The sequence below is a fragment of the Chinchilla lanigera genome, unplaced genomic scaffold (genome assembly GCF_000276665.1).
Source record: "Chinchilla lanigera isolate Chin_1 unplaced genomic scaffold, ChiLan1.0 scaffold00068, whole genome shotgun sequence".
Taxonomy (NCBI): Eukaryota; Metazoa; Chordata; class Mammalia; order Rodentia; family Chinchillidae; genus Chinchilla; species Chinchilla lanigera.
The window spans coordinates 10,232,341-10,251,478 of record NW_004955469.1 but is presented as its reverse complement, the minus strand read 5'-3'; the positions used below and the strand labels follow the sequence as shown (position 1 = coordinate 10,251,478).

The following is a 19,138-nucleotide window of genomic DNA, read 5'->3' as shown; positions in this document are numbered from 1 at the left end:
TGGAATGAAGAGTTGTCTGTGGACAGAGGCCTTGCAGAGCCGGTGGAGGGTTGCGTTGGAGGAGAGGAGTGTCTGCCACACCTCTACACGCACTCGGCTCTTCCTGGAGTGCTGTGCCAGCAGCTGGCCCATAGCGTGCTGGACATTCCTCAGTTGCTTCTACGGCTCCTTTACTGCCACGATTAGCATGGTTTATCATAATCTCAAGCATGACCTCCCAGACTCATAAAATGCAATTCTTCCAAAGGGGTAAAGGGATCAGGGAAGAGTGAAGAGGCAAATTCAAGAAGTCTGGAGAAGGAAAACACGGTTAGGCCTCTGGAGTTAATTCATATTTAACCTGCAAATGGTTCCTGAATCCCACTGCTTTTGGTAAACCTTGGTAACTTTCCTTAAGAACGGCAACTGCTCTTTCCACCTTGTCTCCTTCAGGTAGTCGGCCATTATTTCAACCAGGTGTGTCTTGGACTTTAACCTGCAAATAGGACACAAACTTTGAAGTTGGAATTTTTTTTTCCAGCTGTGGGCTAGTCCCGGCTCAACTATCTGGAAATAAGTTGGCATTCATATATAGTTACGTAGCCACATTGCGAACTCTTCACATATAAAGAGCCTGCCTCTGGTAGGCTACACAGAACTCCTTGGCCAGAGACTCCATGGCTTTGGAAGCAGCAGATCAGGACTCCAGCTTCGTGTGATCCTGGCCCACTCTGCCACCCCAAGCCCCTCTCCTCATTTAGGAAATGGCAAAAACAAGTAGAGTCGCTTAACGATGGGCCCCTGTTCTGAGAGGGTATTGTTAGGTGACTTTGCAGCTGAGTGAACATCAAAGCATGTGATCACACAAACTAAGGTGGCTACAATATCACTAGGCATATAATACTGCTATGTAGCTCATGACCGGGTATGAATGTCCCATACAGGGCTTTGTGCACAGTAGATGCTCAATAAATTCCCTGCATTAGGGGAAGCTGGATAGTGGAAACAATGAAACAGAAGCCTGGACTAGTTTCTTGTGCTGTGAGGAACAGAGGAGGGAGAGGAGATAGAAGGGAAGGGGAAAGGAGAAGAGTAGGGGGAAGTAGAACGGGTAAGTGAGTAGGTGTATACACTGGCCTCAGGTCCTTGGCTCAGGTATTTAACCTTTCTGAGGCTCCACGTTTTGACCTGGAAAACAAAGCTAATAACACCAACCTCATTTAGTGGCAAGGATTTAAAAAGACAATATTTTGCTGAGTGTGGCGGCGCTTGCCTGTAATCTCAGCTCTCTGAGAAGCTGAGGCAGGAGGATGGAAAGTTAGAGCCCAGTCTGGTCAACTTACTGACTTAGCAAGATCCTGTGTCAAAACGGAAATATAAAAGAGCCAGGAATGTAGCTCAGTAAAAAAAGAAAACAAAGACAGTGTATCCACCAGCCCCTCCCTCTAGTTGCTACCTAACTGTGCACTGCGCAATGCGTGCTACAGAGGCATAAACAAAAGGTGATGGGCCTTGTTTTCGGTTTTAAAAGCATTAATAAATGAATTGTGCTACTCACAGAATTAGACATCATTTTCCCATGAATGGTGTTTCTAACCTGCACATTAAGAACCGTGGCACGGCCTGGGCCGGGGAACTGGGGCAGATTCTGGGGCTCGTGCTATTATTGATAGATCAAGCACTAAGCAAAGCCAGTGTGGTCACTGCTCTGGCATGGCTCAGCCTCCCAAGTAAGTGTTTACAGCCATCAGAAACCGAAACTAAGTCAGAGGCAAAAGTGAACTGTGCTGCTCTGATTTCCTTGCTGTGGGAAAGCAGAGGCCAGGGAGGAGAAACAGGTCACTGGGCCACAGTTGTGCAGCCAGGCCCCAAGTCCTGCTGAGTTCCAGCGGGGAGGAAAGGGGTGGGGTGCGGCGGGGAGCTCCCACAAATGCAGCTCATCTCTCATTCGGCAAAACTCAAGATGACTCATGTTTCGTCTTCCGGGCAATCCAGACAGGGCCGCGCTCCCAAAGGCCACATTCACTGGCAGGACTCTCTGACAGGGGCATTCTGACTTTTTAGAGAAAGGCCAAAGTCAACATCAGAAAATCCTTCTTCTGGTCTGCAATAATAGCAGCTGTTTATCAGCCATTACTTGGTGCCCAGCACTGTTCGTGGTGTTTTCTGCCCTTTTCTTACTTGATTCTCACTGACCTGGGAGGCAGGTATTCATTCCCAGGTTAGAGATGAGGAGAACAAGACTCGGACTAGACAGACACCCTGGAGCCGGCTCACCCCAGCTGAGCTCCCACCACCTTGACCCTTCCTGCCCTTCCCAGCTCTGCATTCAGTGACTTTATATGGGTGGCTAAAAATTGGTCACTGGTTCATACTAGGAAATCAGCCAGCAGTACAAATTGGGGCCCTCCTGTCATTTCTTCTTCCTCTCCATCATCATCATCAGCACTACATGGTATCTGGTTGTTAAATATTTACCAGCTACTAAGCGGGCAGAGCCAGGACTCACACCTAAGTCTCTCTCATCCTAGAGCTCGTTTTCTTTCCAGTTCATGTCCTAGAAAATGGGCTTGGTCTGTAGCCGGAAGACGTGCTCTCCTGTCCCTCCTCCTGGGCCACATAGGGGTTGCTCCATTGGATCCAACCATTATTAGTAAACATATCTGAGTCCTCCCCTCGTCTGTGCTGGGCTAAAGCTCCCATCACAAGGGCTGAGTAAGCTGGAGACGGGATTTTACGAGGTAATAATAATGCGCACTCCTCGATGGGATGTCTCATCTCCAAAGCATTTTATAGCCATTTACTAATTAGTCCGGGCCGCGCTCTGTGTGCAGGTACAATGCCTGATGACAGGAGAAACCAGCGAGAAGTGTACATACGTGCCAGGGACCCTTGCCCATTTCCCAAGTGCTACTTGCTTCTGTGGCTGAGATAAAATCTCACACTCTGGTGTTTGAATCCCTGGCATCTGAAATATAAAGCAGTTATTACCACTGTTGTTTAGGTTCCCCGAAGAGAATCAGCCCAACTCACTTGGGTAAGGGAGCGGAACATCTTAAAACAGTCATGTAACCTCTGCCCCCACAAAGTACATCAGCCTTCATGGGCAAAGGAGAATATATCCTTAGAGCGCTCGGAAGAATCAAGGATGTGCGTTAAGAGTGGCTCTGGACTGGGAGCCAGGAGCCTGGGTCAGCCCTGACACCGGCACTGCCTAGCTGGTGAATGGATGGTTTAACCTCTCTGACCTGCTTTCTTTATCTGTGGGACAAGATGGCTCTCACTCACTCATTTACATCACAAGTCCGCTGTAAACAACACTCACTGACCACCCCCAACACACACACACACACACACACACACACACACAGATGACTGAATCCAGGGCCTTACCACTGAACTACATCCCAAGCCCTCTCTTCATTTTTATTTTGAGACAAGGAGGTCTTGTAAGTTGTTGAGTTGCCCAGGCTGGGCTAACTTTGATCCTCCTGCTTCAGCCTCCCAGAGTGCCTGGGTTACAGGTGTGTGTCATCACAACCAGCTTGTGCCAGCTCCTCTGAGTTAGCTGTGCTTGCTGCACTGATGCTTCAGGTTGTCACTAATTAGCTGGTTAGCCTGAGCGTGTGTGGACCCCTAGATGCTTGCAGGCACAGAAGGGTGACAGTGGTGGACCATACTACCTATATGGCTGCTGTCACTGCTGAATGGCCACTGGAAATGTGACTTTACCCACTCTGTGCTGCCAGCCACTCTGCTAGAACATCACCGGGATGCCTAGCAGACCTGAAGCAAGCTCTTGGAGAGCCCAACCTGCACAGGTGGCGGGTGGCAGAGCAACCCTAAGGGATCATGCCACGGGGTCTTAGGAGGAGGACTGGAATTGGCACACAGCTACCCTGAGCAAGCACAGATAGCCCAGTTTCATGTGTCCACACCCTGCCCTGCCATGGACCAGCCGCATAACCTTAAGCCAGTCCTTCCTCTCCCCAGTACAAGGGGCAAACTGGACCAGATCGTGGCCTCTGCTCCTCAGAATCCCCTAGGGAGCTTCCAAGGAAGTCCTGCCCCGGTCCTCACCTATGAAACCAGACCCCCATGGACTGGGACGCACACACCTGGATGTTGGCAGAAGTCCCCGGATGGCTCTGTTGGGAAGCGGCTGTAACCCTTGGAGCCAGCTGGCAACAAGGGAGTGTCTTCTGACCCTGCCCAGCTGGCTGCCGACAGGAAGCTGCTCCTGATCTGCTGTGAGTTTCTTGAGCATTTGGGCCTCCATTTTCCCTTCTGCACACTGACTGAAACAAGCTGGCTTCTGACATCCCTTCCAGTTCTGATAGTCTATACACCTAGGAGCTTGCTCCAGTACCTTGCTCAGCAGCCAGGCCCGATTCAGATACCAGACACACACCAGTGATAACCTATGACCCCAGCCTTTGTCTTTCAGGTGGATTCACACAGTGCTCTGTAAGCCTGAGACGCTCCATCAGCAACCCCATTGGGTGCACGCAGCAAGCCCTAATGACCCGTGTCCCCTAGTTTTGGGACGGGCTGTGCACACAGACTACACAGGAGCGGGGGAGGCACGGGGAAGGGGCAGGGAGGATGCTGGAGCCTATTGGTTCCTGAGTGCCAGCCTTGAGCCCCGCTGGGTGGGTGTCTTGATCCTGCAGGTTTGTCAGATCCTTTAGGTGCTTCCTTTTTCCACTGGAGGATTGTCCAATGGAAATGTTGGGTGGGAATGCACACACACACACACACACACACACACACACACACACACACACCCTCCACAACACTAATTTCAGGGGGGAAAAGCCAAGGGGTGTTCAACCTTGAAACTTAACAGAAGTCTCACAGACAAAGGCTTTGGAAGAAAGATGTGTGTATTTATGACATTTTACTTTCCCTGGAAAATTACTGCATCATGACTTGTGAGTTTATTTCTTCCAGCTAAGAAATATAATGAAGGAAGAGGGAACAACAACAGCGAAGGGCGCTAGGATCCAGGGTACCGCCAGGCAGCTCGAGTTTGGGTTCCAGCAGAGCGGGGCTGCCTGGGGCAAGCAGACTTGCTGTGTGAGCGGAATGCTGCAGTGAAGACGCTCCAGGCGGCTTCCAGGAAGCAGCCCTGTGCGCCGGCACGCATGTGGACCACGCAGTCTGGCTGGCCACCTCTCAACACTGGTGTTTCCTAGAGCTTTCCATTGGCAAATGCAGCCTCCTGGAACTGAGGGACAAAGGTTTTGAAATAAGCCCTGGTGGGAAAGAGGGGAGAAAAAAATTGTGGTTAGCAAACAACTTAGGAAAAAGTGCAACTCAGAGCTTTCGACCTAACTCAGAACAGTTGTTATTTACTGTCATGCATCTTGGGTTGGATTTTTTCTCTGCTGATGCAAAGCCCTCTGGATTTTTCCAAGGGAGGTACATTTAGTTCACCATGGTGCTCTCTCTCCCAGGCCTGCACACAGACCTGCCTGGCCGCCTACTCCTTCAGACAACAGTATAAATGGCCGCCTTCTCCTGGGAGAGTGTAAGACAGAGTGACCGCGTTGACTGATGCATCATTTCAGCGATCTGCAGTATCAGAACACTGCATTTTCCTCTCAACTGGACCTTTGACTTCATATGCACAAAAAGGGCCTAATGAGGATATTCCCAAATGATCTGCAACTGTTTCCAAACACACATGCGGTCTGGTCAAGTGGAAAGAAAGCCCGGCTGGGTATTCAGAGAATCTTCCCCTAGTTTCCATCTAGAGAAGCAAGGCCACGTTCCCATCAGGAGACATGCACGTGCTGAGCCCCCCTGCCTGGTCAGGCTGCCTGAGGCTGTGGGATAATCCAGGTGTTCCTGCCGCGTGGGGGCTCAGAGGAGGCAGCAGGCCCAGAAATCCTGTAACACCATGTCAGGTGGCCAGTGCGTCTCTGCGGGGTGCCCTCCTCCCCCGGCCAGCCAGCCGGACTCTTCCCGGCCGGCCGGGCCACTCTGAATGCTCCGGCTCTTCCTCCGCTCTAGTTTCCACACAGCCTCTGCAATGTCTCACCGTCAGCTCCTCTCTGGAAGCTCTCTTGCCTTGTAACTTCCTTGACATTAAACATCATCGATCTCCGCTTCCCTCGCCCCTGCTCTCCCGAGATGAATCTTTCCTTGCGCTTGTCCCTCCCTGCTCTCCACTTCCCTCATGCAGATAGGGGTCAAGGTCACAGTTACTGGGTTATTCAAAGGCTTGCATCACGCTTAGCAAAATACTCCTTAGTCCAGTCTCCAGTCCTCTCCTCTCCTCTCCTCTCCCAAACGCCCAGTCCCACATTCCTAACCACCTGCAGGACATGCTGACCTGGAAGTTGCTCTGTAATTCGAACCAGCACGTTCCACATGACGTTTTCATCACAGTCGGGGATCTGAAAGTGATCTGGCCACTTTGTGCTTCTTACAGCCCTCAGCTTCCTTCTCAACCAGTTTCCATGGCTCCTAAACCCCTGCGGTACTTCATTCAAGACTCCCTCGCCCGCAGGGCCCTCCATCCTTGGTAGTGGCCCCGCTCTGGTCTTGTTAGTGTGCAACACAGCTGCAGCAGAAAGGTGCCTCCCCTGTGCACGAGGCCCACCTGTCGGTTGCACCTAGATGGATTCCCTCGGAGGATGGTCTCTGTTGCCACCCAACCACGACATCAGGGCTCCCAAACTCCTGACCTGGCTCCTACTCATTAAAAAACCCTAGTTATCCTTTGTTTCCACGATGATTTTTGAGGGCACATACCCCTCTGAAGAACTACGAAACAGAAGATCCTTTTTAACGAATGTAGGACCCCTCCCCACTGAACACACCACATGCACTGGGGAGATCATAGACTTCCTCAGCCGCCCACGGGCCAGGACACGGCTCTGTATCCACATCCCCCAGCTCCCCTCTTCACAGCCACTTATGCTTCCTCAGTGCGCCATTCCCCACCTCTGGGCTTCAGGCCAGATGCCTTGCTCCCCGGATGTTCCCTGGCCACCTGGAGGCTCTCTCCTGCTTCTTCCAGGGCTCTGGTCCCATGTGCAGTGTCCTCCCTGCCAGGCCACACAGCCCTGCCCTGGAAAGGAGGGGTGCATTCTCCTCAGCGCGACTTCCACCTGGTTCAGCATGTACTGACGCAGCTTGTGAAGCCTCGGGTTTGTGAGAAGCAGTGAGAGCATGTCTATTACCAGCTGTTGCAGAAGGCAGGGATGGTGCAGCCCCAGAAAGTAACAACTGTCATGTCCACATACTGATGAAGAAAACTTTAGTCCTTTCTCAAACTTTAGTCCAAGCCAACAACTAGTGAGGAAGATGGATTAAGCATCTCTGCCATCCACTCCTGATCACTGCAGCTGAGTTGGCCAAGGTATCACTTTCTGTGACACTTAGGTCCGCAGAGCCCTTGCCACAAGTACACCAGGCCACAATCATCCTTAACGCACAAAGAGGGACTGTGACGTGGCAGAAGGAGCCCCAGACCTACAGTGATGCTGGGGGAACAAGAAGCCCTGGGCTTTGTTCCTGGGGGAAGCAGAGGGTCCTAAGGCCACCCTGATATGATGCTGGTGTGGGACAATGTGCAGCAGCTCTCAGCTGCAGCCCAGACAAGATGGCCATTCATTCTTTACATGCTCACTGTTCTCCCCAGGGGTCTGGACGTGCCACGGGGGAGAGCCTCGGGGCCCTTCTTAGAGGGTCAGAGTTGGGCAGGCCGCTGCCAGCCTCTCAGCCCTTTGCTTGGCTGCTTCAAGGGACGGGGATCCTGGCCGAGGTACAGGAGAAAGCCACAGGCGAGAGGCTGCAGCTCATCTGCACGGGAGTGCTGGCCGCAGTGACTGGCCTTGGGCCTTGGCCCGAGCTGGGCAGCCATCAGCCAAGGGAAGCTCTCCAGCACCCCCTGGCCCAGAGTCTCATGGGCCCTCTTTTCCTTGGAAAGTTCTGGGGGAAGGGGCTGCACCGCAAGCTCCTCACACAAAAAGGTCTTGACAAGAGGGAGTCTGCTTGAAAGGCAAGAGCTTTCCTTTTCAGAAAGTTCTCAAGTTTCCTGTGCGTCTTGGGCTTTCCCTGCCAGAGCAACTGCGTGCCACTGAGGGGAAGCGTGGCGAAGGCTATTTAAAGGCATGATGCTACCAGCTGCGTGCAGCAAGCGCTTCTCAACTTGGATCCTCATTAAGTCGGCAGAGGGAGGGGAGGAGGGGAGAGGGAAAATGACAACTGGCTCCCACCCATTTATAGATGTTTTTAAAGCACTGTTTTCATTTATTTCAATTTTTATCAGAGAAAATGGAGAGCTGCCCAGAGTATAGCTTGCTAATGGCACAAGTTATTTGTCATCTTTAAAAAAAATCTGTGACCCAAAGGCAAAGCTTTTGGAGTGTAAACTGTGGTGTGTGTGTGTTGGGGGGGCTCTCTACCTCCTCATTAATTAGCCATGGGGGCCTCTGATGAGAGGGGTCTGGAGTCAGCCAGGGTCCTCATGGGTCTCACATTGGACAGGAGTCTATTTTTAGACCAAATTAGAGCTCAGTAGGCCTTAGGACAAAATAAGGTTCTGACCCTCATCACTGATCTCAACCCCTTTGCTTAGGGTTTCAGAAAATCACAACCCAGTTTGACTCAAGAGCCTCATTTCGGAGACTGAAATGTAGAGAATGGACCCCAGGCTGTGACTAGGTCAGTTCTGGCTGGATACGGAGGAGAAGAGGCATTCAGGCTTCCACTCACACATGGGGCACAGGAAGGTGAGCTGCAGTGCTTAGCAGCTCTACTTTTCTAGGCCTTGGGCCCAGGATTAATCTCTCTGGGCTGAGAGCTGAGCCTGACAGTCTCCAAGGTTGCAGGATGTGCAGGGCAGGTAATGTAGAGCAGGCTCTGGGGCCAGCCAGACCTGAGACCCATGCCTGGCAATTCACCTGCCTAGCTGGCTGGATCCCTTGGGTAGGTGACTTGCACTTCAGTTTCTTCATCTGTAAAGTGGGGATAACTCTGTCCATCTTAAAGCGTTCTTGTAAGGATTTAATGAGATGGTCCAATTAAGTACTTAGTATGCTACCTGGCATAAGAGATGAGCAATGGATGCCAAATGTTACCATGGGGACCAAGCTGGGCCTAAGGGGCGGGGCTCAGAGTCTGCAGAAACAGCTGTGAGCGTGTGTGACTGCAGAAGAGGGAAGCCTTGTGTAGAGAGGGATCCTGGGGCTTTGCCTCAGTCATCCCCTTTCCACCTATCAGATCAAGCTGGCAACGGACTACAGAGACAGCCACTTTCATTGTGAGACACTTGGACAAAGCTTTTAGGGCATTAGACATCTTTTAAAGTTCAGTCCTGAGCTGTTTCTGATGTACTGGTGGCCACTAAGGGTGAACTCTGCAGCCAGGCCCTTGCTTGTCTCCTGCCCACACCTGCCTGGCAGGCTCCTTGAGTGTGGTTTTGGTTAAGGGCTTGGTCAGGGAGGAGGTCACAGCTGTGGATTAGAGGGGTGTTTAGGAGTCACATGGTTCTGGCTGCTGAAGACAAGGCCATCGTTAGTTGGCCTGCTTCTCTGACAGATCTTTTTATTTTGCAAAAGCCTAAACAACTGGTTTCCTCCAAAACAGGACTTGAGTTCTGGAATTCAAAGATGCTTTTCTTTGGGCAGCTGGAAGATGAGACATATGGTGTCTGCTAAAGCCAGGCCAATGTGGTGGTAGGGTGGGAGAAGTGGTTCAGGGACATGACCCTCACTGTCAGGAAATCAAGTACATATAAACCAAGTCAGAGGTCATTTTTGCAAATAGAGGCAAGTTTCAAACGTCTACGTCTCACTGGTTTTACCAGTTTTATTCTGCAGCTGTGATTTCAACTGGCACATGTTTTTAATCAGTCATATGAAAACCAACTGAGGTCTGGAAATCAAAGCAGCCCTGTAAATAGTGTCAGACAAGTCCCGCTAATCAGGCCTCGTGGTTGTGCCTTGTCCTCTTTGTCCTGAACCGCCACTGTAAATACTGACTCACTCAGGGTCCTCGCCTCATGTCAAAGGGCCATCCTTACAATAGGCTCTCTACAAAGAGACCTGGTTCTGTCTCAATGCTACCCACCCCCAGCCCATCCACAGGCCCATGTGACAGCCACTCACAGGGTGCTCTGAGAGGCGAGAGGCGAGCTTGTCTCATGTTGTTCCCTGGTTGATGGCAGTGTGGTTCTCTGGCGTGGGCTTTAGGAACTAACAAGCAGTTGTGACAGTTCACGGGCACAGCCTTGCTGACAGTACCAAGCCTTGAGCAGCCTGTTTGTTTTCAGGGGTCCATGCTTGTCAGAGGAGGAAATAACATGCTTGAGATGCAAAGGCTTGAAGTTATGCTAAGAACATAAATTAATCACATGCTCCCAGATTTAGGTAGAGGCCCTTCCCTCCGCTGACTCAGTCTCCCTTCCAGGAGATTCTAAGGCACACAGGGCAATCACCCCTCGCTCAGCCATGGTCTGCCAGGGTTTGTGGTGTTTAGATTTGTGTCTAGACTGTGCCTTATCCAACTTGCCTCCTCCTCTGCGAGAAGGCTGAGGCTGTATTGGGATGAAATTTGGTGCCTGCCAAATCATGGGGTATACTAAAGTGATCAGAACTACTCAGTTGTTCCCTCTTGAAGTTCGCTGATGCGCCCCTGGAGCTCAGCCTGTTCTTTGGGGCTAGTGTAGCCTGCAGTCAGCTTTTGCAACATGGGGCCAGGACTTGCTCCCAGGGCCTGCATGTACCTCTGCCCTCACATCTCCTAGTGCAAGGTATGGGGAGAAGGAGAAGAGCATAGGGCCAGGGCTACACAATAGGCGGGAGAGGGCATTGCTATGGGCCCTGAGTCTCTTGGGTCACAGAGCTGGCTTCATTCTCTGCACTTCTGTCTCTGTGCGTGCACATCTTCCATAAACCAACCCTCCTCCCTCACCTGACTATAAGCCACCTAGAGCAAGACCACAGGTCAGATGTATCCATCTCTGTAGCCCTAGCTTCAAGCATAGTGCCTCTACTGGTCAGCTTTCTGTTGCTGGGACAAAGTACCCAAGATATACAACTTAAAGGAGGAAAGGTTTATTTTAGATCGTGATTTCAGAAGTTTTGGTCATGGTCAGCTAGCTCCAGGGCAGAGACATCATGGTGGAAGGAAGGGCATGATGGAGGAAAGCAGAGAGCAGGAGGAGCCAGAGAGGAAAGGGCCAAAGACCACATATACTAGTGAGGATGAACCTTGTAGAGCTTTCAATGGTACAAACAGCCCCCTGTGGTACACCTGCCATAGGTTCGCCATCCCTGAGGGTGGTACTCAAGGTCAGGCCCCCACCACCCACACAAACACACCCAGAAGTGTACTTTACTAATCTCTTAGGCTCTCTCAAGCCAATCAAGCTGATGGTCAAGATTAACCATCACAGAGCCTAACACAGTGCTCCATACAGATTTCTCAAACAAATGTAAATAATCAGCTTATTTGAAGATGTACTGCAGAACGACAGAATTTTTTAATAAGGAAATCTCCAAGCTCTTACAGTCAATCATTATAAGGAAGGGAAAAGCAAGGGCTGCTATAAAAGTTGCCATGGCCCCCTCTAATATGGCACATAATAATTATACATCAGTCTAGGCCCACTCTAAGCTCCTCATAGACTGAATTTGGGGCTGGTTCATCATCAGTGTCCTTAGTGCTCCCAGCAAGTGAATGTCAATCAGAGGCCCCAGGGATATCTCTACAGTCCTAGCACCAGTATGCAGAGCGTGAGCCAGTCCTCCTGTCTCCTTCCTCATAGGCTACCACTCCTTCCATCAGAAGCTGCTTGATGGGAGGCTCAGTGGGGCTGACATGGTGCACCTGGCCAGGATAGAATTACAGTCTGGGAGTAGGTGTGCAGGGTCAAGGGATGGGGAGCTGCCTGAGGCCTAAGAACCTACAGCAGAGCCCAGCCCTGTGCTTGTCTGCTCTCCCCAAATGCACCTGCCTGGTGTGCCAGACAGCAGGTTATCTGCTTATTCTGCCAGGGTTATAAGAGCAGGAGCTCAGCAGAGGCCAGGATGTGATGATGGCCATATGGATGCCCATGGAGGTACAGGGATCTTACCACAACATGGCTACTAGGAGGGCTACTCATCAGCTCACCTGCTGGGGGGAAGCAGTCTTATGGCAGTGAGTCACGACCAAGGTCACAGAACACTCTCCACTTCTTAGTCAGCAAAAGGGAAAAACCAAAAGATAGCCCTCAGAGAGGAAGTGCTCAGGGTATGTGGCAGGCTGGCCATGTGGAGTATGGGGTCCAGGCTCTAAGTCACACCCCAGATGGGACTGTGCCTTGAGGCTTCTGCTCAGCATTGCTAGGAACCAGTCTAGGCCCATGGTCTAGTCCTGGCCCCAAAGCCCCAAGAGGACACTTAGTACATCTACTCTTTGTGGCACAAAATAATCGCCTCTCTAGTCTCTCAGGAGCTCTGATGTGTTATTTACCTGGTGGAAAATCTGGCTTCTCTTATTCAACCTCAGCATGCAGGGGGCCACAGCTCATGTCTTTTCCCGCTGTGTAAGGCCTTGCTTGTTGGCTTTCCACACAGCTTTTGGTCACCAGAGCACTCGGGGTCTTACCCTTTTCTCTTGGCTAGGTGTTCTCAGATGACCCTTAGAGATCTGGGGAGGAGCAAGGAAGTGGCCAGGGCCCCTTGTCTTCTTGCCCCATTGCTGAAACACTATTTCCAGCTGCCTAGCTCTTTGGGCCTTAGACAGAAAAGCAGCAATTCCAAAGGAAGACACTACTCAGTAAGAGGATACCCACAGTCTCTCTTCCCTAGTGGAGAGCAATGGCCTTCCAGAGACAGTGGTCTGGAGTAGAAAAGGTAACTGACACAATGGGAACCGGAGGTGGGCCCTGCTGGAGTGTGGGTAGGAGGTTCCTCACAAGATGGCCAGGGCAAGGCTTTTCGCAGGTGGAGTCCCCCCTGCTCTGCACCAGCCTCGGGCCATGCACGCGCTATCCCCGCACATGTGTACAGGCAGCTTTTTGGGCATGGGTGTCAGTTAGAAAGAGGGAGGGGGCAAAGGAAAAGAAGGACAGACATACAATGTGGGAAAATGATATCCACACATGGTATAAAGCAGGCTCATTCAAACGGTGGGCTGCAACCCATTAGTGGGTTGTGAAATCCATTTAGTGGGTCCTGACCAGCATCAAAATAAAGTGAAATAAAATCAGAGTGCATCACATGTGGCAAGGGGAAGTATTGTTTTGTGAAGCTATTGTTTGAGTTATGTATACTGAATTAGGATGTAAAATAAATATCTTGCTGTGGATTGTGGTAAAGAAAAAATAAGCCTGGAGGCCATAAGTCTAAGGGAAGGGAGATGCCAACTGCATGTCAGACATTATGCTATTTGTTTCCATCTGTATTACTTTACATTTATGCCTCCTAACAGGTCAGTGTCTCTCTTTTTGCCAATGAGAAATTTATGGTTCAGAGATGTCAAGTGACTTTTCTAATATCACAAAGGGGCCATGCTATTTATGAACACAGAGCTGCTTGATTAGAAAGAACACATTCTCTCTATCCTGTCATGATTTCCCATGGAAAGAGTGCTTCATCCTTGGCTCCACTGTATGAATCAGCCCTCCAATTTCTTATCTATGAAACCAAAAGAGATGATTTCCAAAGTATTCTGATTGGATAGTCTTCTCTCTCCCACACATCATTTTGGATGAATTTAGTCTCCTCCATCAAAATTTTCACTAGAATTGCCAATAGGCTAGTAATAAATTTCAAGAGCAACCTACTGCCAGCTCCTGTGACACCTGAAAAACCCTCTACGGGCTCGCTCTCTCTTGTGTGTCTAGGTGTTGACTGGTCCCTTTATCCCTCACCCAGTGATCTGCACTGACTGGCTGCTTCTTGGAATTATGAGTGATAACAAGGGGGTATGAATCTGACCTCCCTCTCCTTGCTCCTGTGTAGGTACTAATGTGCCCCTGTGAGACCGAGACTACTCAGAGTTTTGGGGAGGAAGAAAACAGGGGGCCAGGAGGGATGAGGTGGCATGGGAAGTATCACAAATGTACTCTAAATAATGAGTTCAGTCCCAGAAGAGCAGTGGGTACCCAGAAGGTTCCTTTACATAGATGTCATCTGGCATCTTAAAACTCCTCTAGGGTGGTTGGGAAGTACAACCTCTGCAAAGGGCTATAAAATGGGATGTATCATTACCCCAACGTGCTCGGCTTGTGGACTGGGACGGGGACTGCTTGAGTGACTTCTTCTGCTTCTCACTTGCTACATGACCTTGGGCAGGTGAGCCATGTCACCTGTCTGTGCCCCAGATGCTGCATCTGTAAAGTGAAGGGATGGTTTCTTGGCCATTGCTAGGACTAGTATACCATTATCCGTTATTGTTATTACTATTATTTATTATTATTGTTACTTTGGTACCAATCCATCCTCCCTAGTTAGGGACAGTTTCTCAAGTGAAAGTAGTAATTTAATAAATGATTCTCTGTGCTTTGCTAGAGGGGTTCCCTCAAGAGCCTTAATAAGTATCGTCACAGGCACCACACAAGTCTGAAGCTGCTATGTATTTCTCCTTTGCCTCCAGATCTGACTGAGGATTCCAGGAATGATGGCCATCTTTCTTCCATCCTTTAGGCCCACAGACAACCAAACATTCCCACACTCACAGACTGCGCCTGCCCTGGTAACGGGCTAGTCCCTGCAGGGATAAAGGAATGCATGTGAGTAGGCCCTGGTCCTCAGGGGACACACAGACACTTGACTTCCAGGACACAGCGCTGTGTGCTAACCCTGGAAGGGAGCCAGGAGCTTTGCTTTCAGTCATGGCCAAGCCCCTCTTGGCCCACTCATTACTGCTGTTGAGCAAACTTTCAGCCTAATGAGTTTGCTTTCTTTTCTGCTTAGAGCTATGCCAGGGCATTATGCAGTAGGCCAGACGTCTAGCAAGTTTAATGACAATAATAATAATTTGCATTTATATAAGGTCTTAAAGCATATCACAAACAATAATTAATTTTCCTTTGCAAGCCTGGGAGCTAGCTAAGTAGGAGCCCCTTTACTGTGCAGATAAAGGATACTTTCTGGATCATTAGACACGTTGGGGGCCTTTCCACCTACTCAAAACCCAACTCCTCTCAAGGCCTGGCCAAGCATCAAGAGCTCCACAGAGGCCGAAGCTGCCAACCCAGCCATAACCCAACCCCGTCAGTGGCGCGCCCTTGAGCGACTCACTTGGTACTCATCAGAGAAACACCTGGCAGGAGCGCCTTGCAGCACTGAGAGCCCGGGCCTGCAGGAGAGCTAAGAACACCTTTCCTTCTCTGGGATGGAAGTCTGGCCCTCAAACTCTCACCCCACATCCGGCTTCTACTCCCTGAAACAAAACCATCTGTCACAAACTGCCTGGGCCAGGGGTGCTAGTATCTCTGGTAGGAAGTTCTCTACTTCTCTACTTCTTCTCTACTTCCACAGAAGTAGAGAACTTCTTCTCAGCCTTGGACACAATATGGTGGCTCAGACCCCTCCAAGATCTGGTGAGGCCTGGTGAGGGAGTGGTGGGGTAGCCGGGGGCGCCACCTCATCCCCTGGGTGCTCAGGCTAGGCTGTCTCCTGAGCACTGCGGGAGGAGTGCCCTGGGTATTGCTAGTGCTGAGGCCCCAGGTCTGTTCAGGTTTAAATGCTCCTCGCCCTCCCCACCCACTCCTTTCTTTTTCCAGGGCAGGGAATCAAACTCAGGGCCTAAACCATGCTAGGCAAGGAGAACTGAGCTATGCTCCGGCCCACGAATGAGCTCTTCTTTAGTTCATGCAACAGTGCTAACTCCAGGGACTTGGCTTTGGAGATTGAGCCAGATAATAATCTGTTTAGTTGTTTTCTGTTTGTTTGCTTTGTGGCACTGGAGACTGAACTCAGGGCTTTCACACTGAGCTACATCCCCAGGCCTTTTTAAATTTTTTATTTGAGAGAAGGTCGTAATAAATTGCTAAGTTATTCAGGCTGGGCTTGGACTTGCAATCCTCCTGTCTTGGCCTCCCAGAGTGCTGGGAGTTTTGGGTTTTTTTCCCTTTCTCTTTCCCTGTCTCTCTTTCTCTCCTTCCTTCTCCCCTTTATCTGAATAAATACTTCGTGTTAAACTTGAGAAAAGTGATATTGGGCTGACAACCAATAGAAGAACAAGGAACTCCATGACCTTCCTCCTCCCCCAGGGGAGACAAAGGAGGAATCAAGACGGGCGGGACACAGAGAGGCAAATGGAATCCTAAGCTAAATTTATTTTTAAAAAGCTAAATCCTCTGGCGAGAACAACTCCCTAGAGTGATTTCTGGGTCCTTGCTGGTTTGCTTTATGCCTGAAAAGACACCACCCTCCCTCTGCCAAAAGCACATTGTTTGGGTGATATTTTTCTCACAGTGGCTTACCATGGAAGGAATTTCGAGCATGCACTGAAGGCTGTTGTTTTCCTAAAACCTTCACGAGTATGAGCGTGAGGTTTGGCTTATGGTGATACAGCCCCACTCTGCTTTGACTTCACGTGATTCCTACTTTCTGGTCTAGAATCAAGTGATGGTCCCTGGCTTGGATTTGGGAAGGATCAGTGATGTGGGAGATGACTGGGAGAAGACAAAGGCACTGTCGATGGAACCTCCTGGTGCCAGTCTGGGATGAGGGTACCCTGTAACCATTCCTCACCTGCTTTCAAGGCCAGAACATGGGTTTTGATGCCAAGGAGAACTGAATTCAAATATGGAGCTATCCCTTACTTCTTGTATGTGTGGGGGAACCCTTGGGTTTCCATTTATTTCTCTGTTGGGCTACTGTAAGCTGACAATGCCAGGTACATGCTAAGAACTCAACACATGCTAGCTTTCTTTTCTTCCCACTCCACTGCCATGCAGACAGCTACCTAAGGACATCCCGAGGGACTCTTGCTTCACTTAAACTCAACAGTCATTACTGAAAGAATTTTATAATAACCTCATTTTAACCTTTACAACCACCAATCACAGGTATGGAATAGGTCCTGTTACTCTACAACCATGGCACCCATGGAGACACAAGCTTGCGCAGGGGAAGGAACTTGCCCAAAGTCAGGCTTGGGGTTGGACATGAATCACAGTCCTGCCAAAGCACACTGCCAGGCCGGGAGGGTCTTCTGGGCAGAAAGAACGTGTCTTTGGAGGCACCCTATTATGGTTCGTGTTTGGGTGTCCCCCCAAAGCCTCATGTGATCATGGGGCAGGCTTTTAGAGTTTGATTGATTATGGGTGTGAGAGCTACACCCACCCTGGGGTGGATAGTTTGCATATGTAAGAGAGAGCAAGAGGCGGCTTGAGGCCATTCCTTCTTTTTGTGCTTGTTGCTTTGCTGTGTTCTACTGCCATGAGCTGTAGCCCTCTGCCATATGCCACTGTGCCTTGTAACCTGCCAAGTATGGACTGAAAACTCCATGAAGTGTAAGCGAAATAAACCTTTCCTTCCCTAATTTTGGGTGTCAGGTATTTTGTCCCAGCAACGAGAGAAAAGTAACCAAGACACACCCACATCTCTGAGATAGATCCTGCTGAGTGCTGCTCTGAGCCCATGTGTTGCAAAGGGGCAACATGAGGAGCTTGGTGGTCTGGAGCAGTATGTTCTCAAAAACAGGAACATATGTCAACATGCAGGTGTCCTTCTCTCAGGCCCTGGGCTATGGTACCATGCTACTATTCATGGCCAATGTGGGTGGACCTCCTTGGCTCACCTTCCCTTTTCCCATGGCGTGAGACAGCGCTGATTGTGCATGGATTTTTCATCTTCCCAACCCCATGTTTTGAGGCCACAGAGAGGGAAGTGCTGTGTCCACAGGATGCATCTATTCCTTACCATGGAGCTCTGTACATTTTGGGGGCTCAGGACAGTGATGAACTGCATTCTCTCTTCTCATTTTCTTAGAACTGAGAAAGGGGGCAGGAAGCAGACATCAAGTCCTTGGCTACAGTGGACTCCCAGCTTCTCTTCTCACTCCCCTCTCCAGCCTCTGAATTGGGAACTGTGGACAGATGCAGGATGAGAAGGGGAGGACGGGAATCTTTAGAAAAACCATCCACACGGCTGGCCTGAATACGATTTCCAGCGCAAACTGAGGAGTGGAATTGGACTTGACCGCAATGCGGTATCACCCACACAGAGTTCACCACAACCTTCTCAAAACCACTCTGACAACACACCCTGCAGGAGAGGCTGTCCTGGTGGGATGTCATCACTGCACATGTTGGGTAGTGCGTAACCCAATGCTTTGGGGGTGAGGTCAGTTCCCGCTACCAGGAGCTGTCCAGATCTCTAGCACATTTCTTGGTGCTGCAGTGTGCTGTCTTCGAGACAGACTATGTGGGAAATCATGTGCTTAAGTTGAGCCAGTTTTAGGTCAGAAGTTGGTAAGGAAGAACCAGGGCTTGGGCTCTCCAGCATCAGCACCTGAACTATCCAGGCCTACAGTGCCTAACCGAGAAGACCACATCTCTGCTGCGCTCAGCCCCAGGCCACCCATCCCCCAGCTCTGAGCCTGAAGCCACCCTGGCACTGTAGCCCTGCTGCAGGGGACAGGTGTGAAGGGGTGCTGGAAGCCAGCCCCGTGAGCTATGGTCTCCAAGGCCAATGCCATGAAGAGTTAACCTGCTGCTGGCCAGCAAGAGTCCAGTGAGAGGATCTCATGGGTTTCTGACATACTGGGCATCAGGAGGGGCTGCTGCATTTGGGAGTGCAGCTTCTAGGCCATGGGAGCAAGTGGGGGCTGAAATCTCACCTATGCTGGGCTTGCTAAGTTGTGTGCTCACCCGAAGACAGACCTAAAGAAAAGGATAGCTTTTGCTTTACCCCGAGGCATGAGTCAAACCCAGAATCAACTCAGAAAGGCCACTTTCTTCTTGTTTGTACAAAGGTTTCTTATAGGCCATGGTGGTCCTGATAACAGGATCATTCAGTCATGTGCTTTTGATTTCTCTATTAGGTATTGGATGCCAAACACGCATGGAAACTTCACTGGGATGCAAATCATGTATATTAGAACCTCGTTTGGATTGGTTTTGAGGGAAGAAGGTAAGAGACAGTTCCTTTCTTGTCTGCATTGCAAAGGCATCTCCAGAGGCCACTCTTGTTTTCATTGC

At 50.3% G+C, this 19,138-nt stretch overlaps 1 protein-coding gene across 4 annotated transcripts in view; it reads right to left on the bottom strand.

Annotated features, from left to right (window-relative positions):
- Positions 1 to 4,847: 4,847 nt before the first annotated feature.
- Bre (brain and reproductive organ-expressed (TNFRSF1A modulator)) overlaps positions 4,848 to 19,138 on the bottom strand; it is a 415,144-nt gene continuing 400,853 nt past the window's right edge. For 3 of the 4 annotated variants that reach the window (XM_005400518.2, XM_013522605.1, XM_005400519.2), the window contains one exon: positions 4,848 to 5,237. In XM_005400518.2, the coding sequence (XP_005400575.1) occupies positions 5,174 to 5,237 (64 nt within the window). In that variant the 3' untranslated portion in view covers positions 4,848 to 5,173. Of the gene's footprint in view, positions 5,238 to 14,195; positions 14,318 to 19,138 lie in introns of all 4 variants that reach the window. The other variant, XR_263443.2, reaches the window with a different exon arrangement.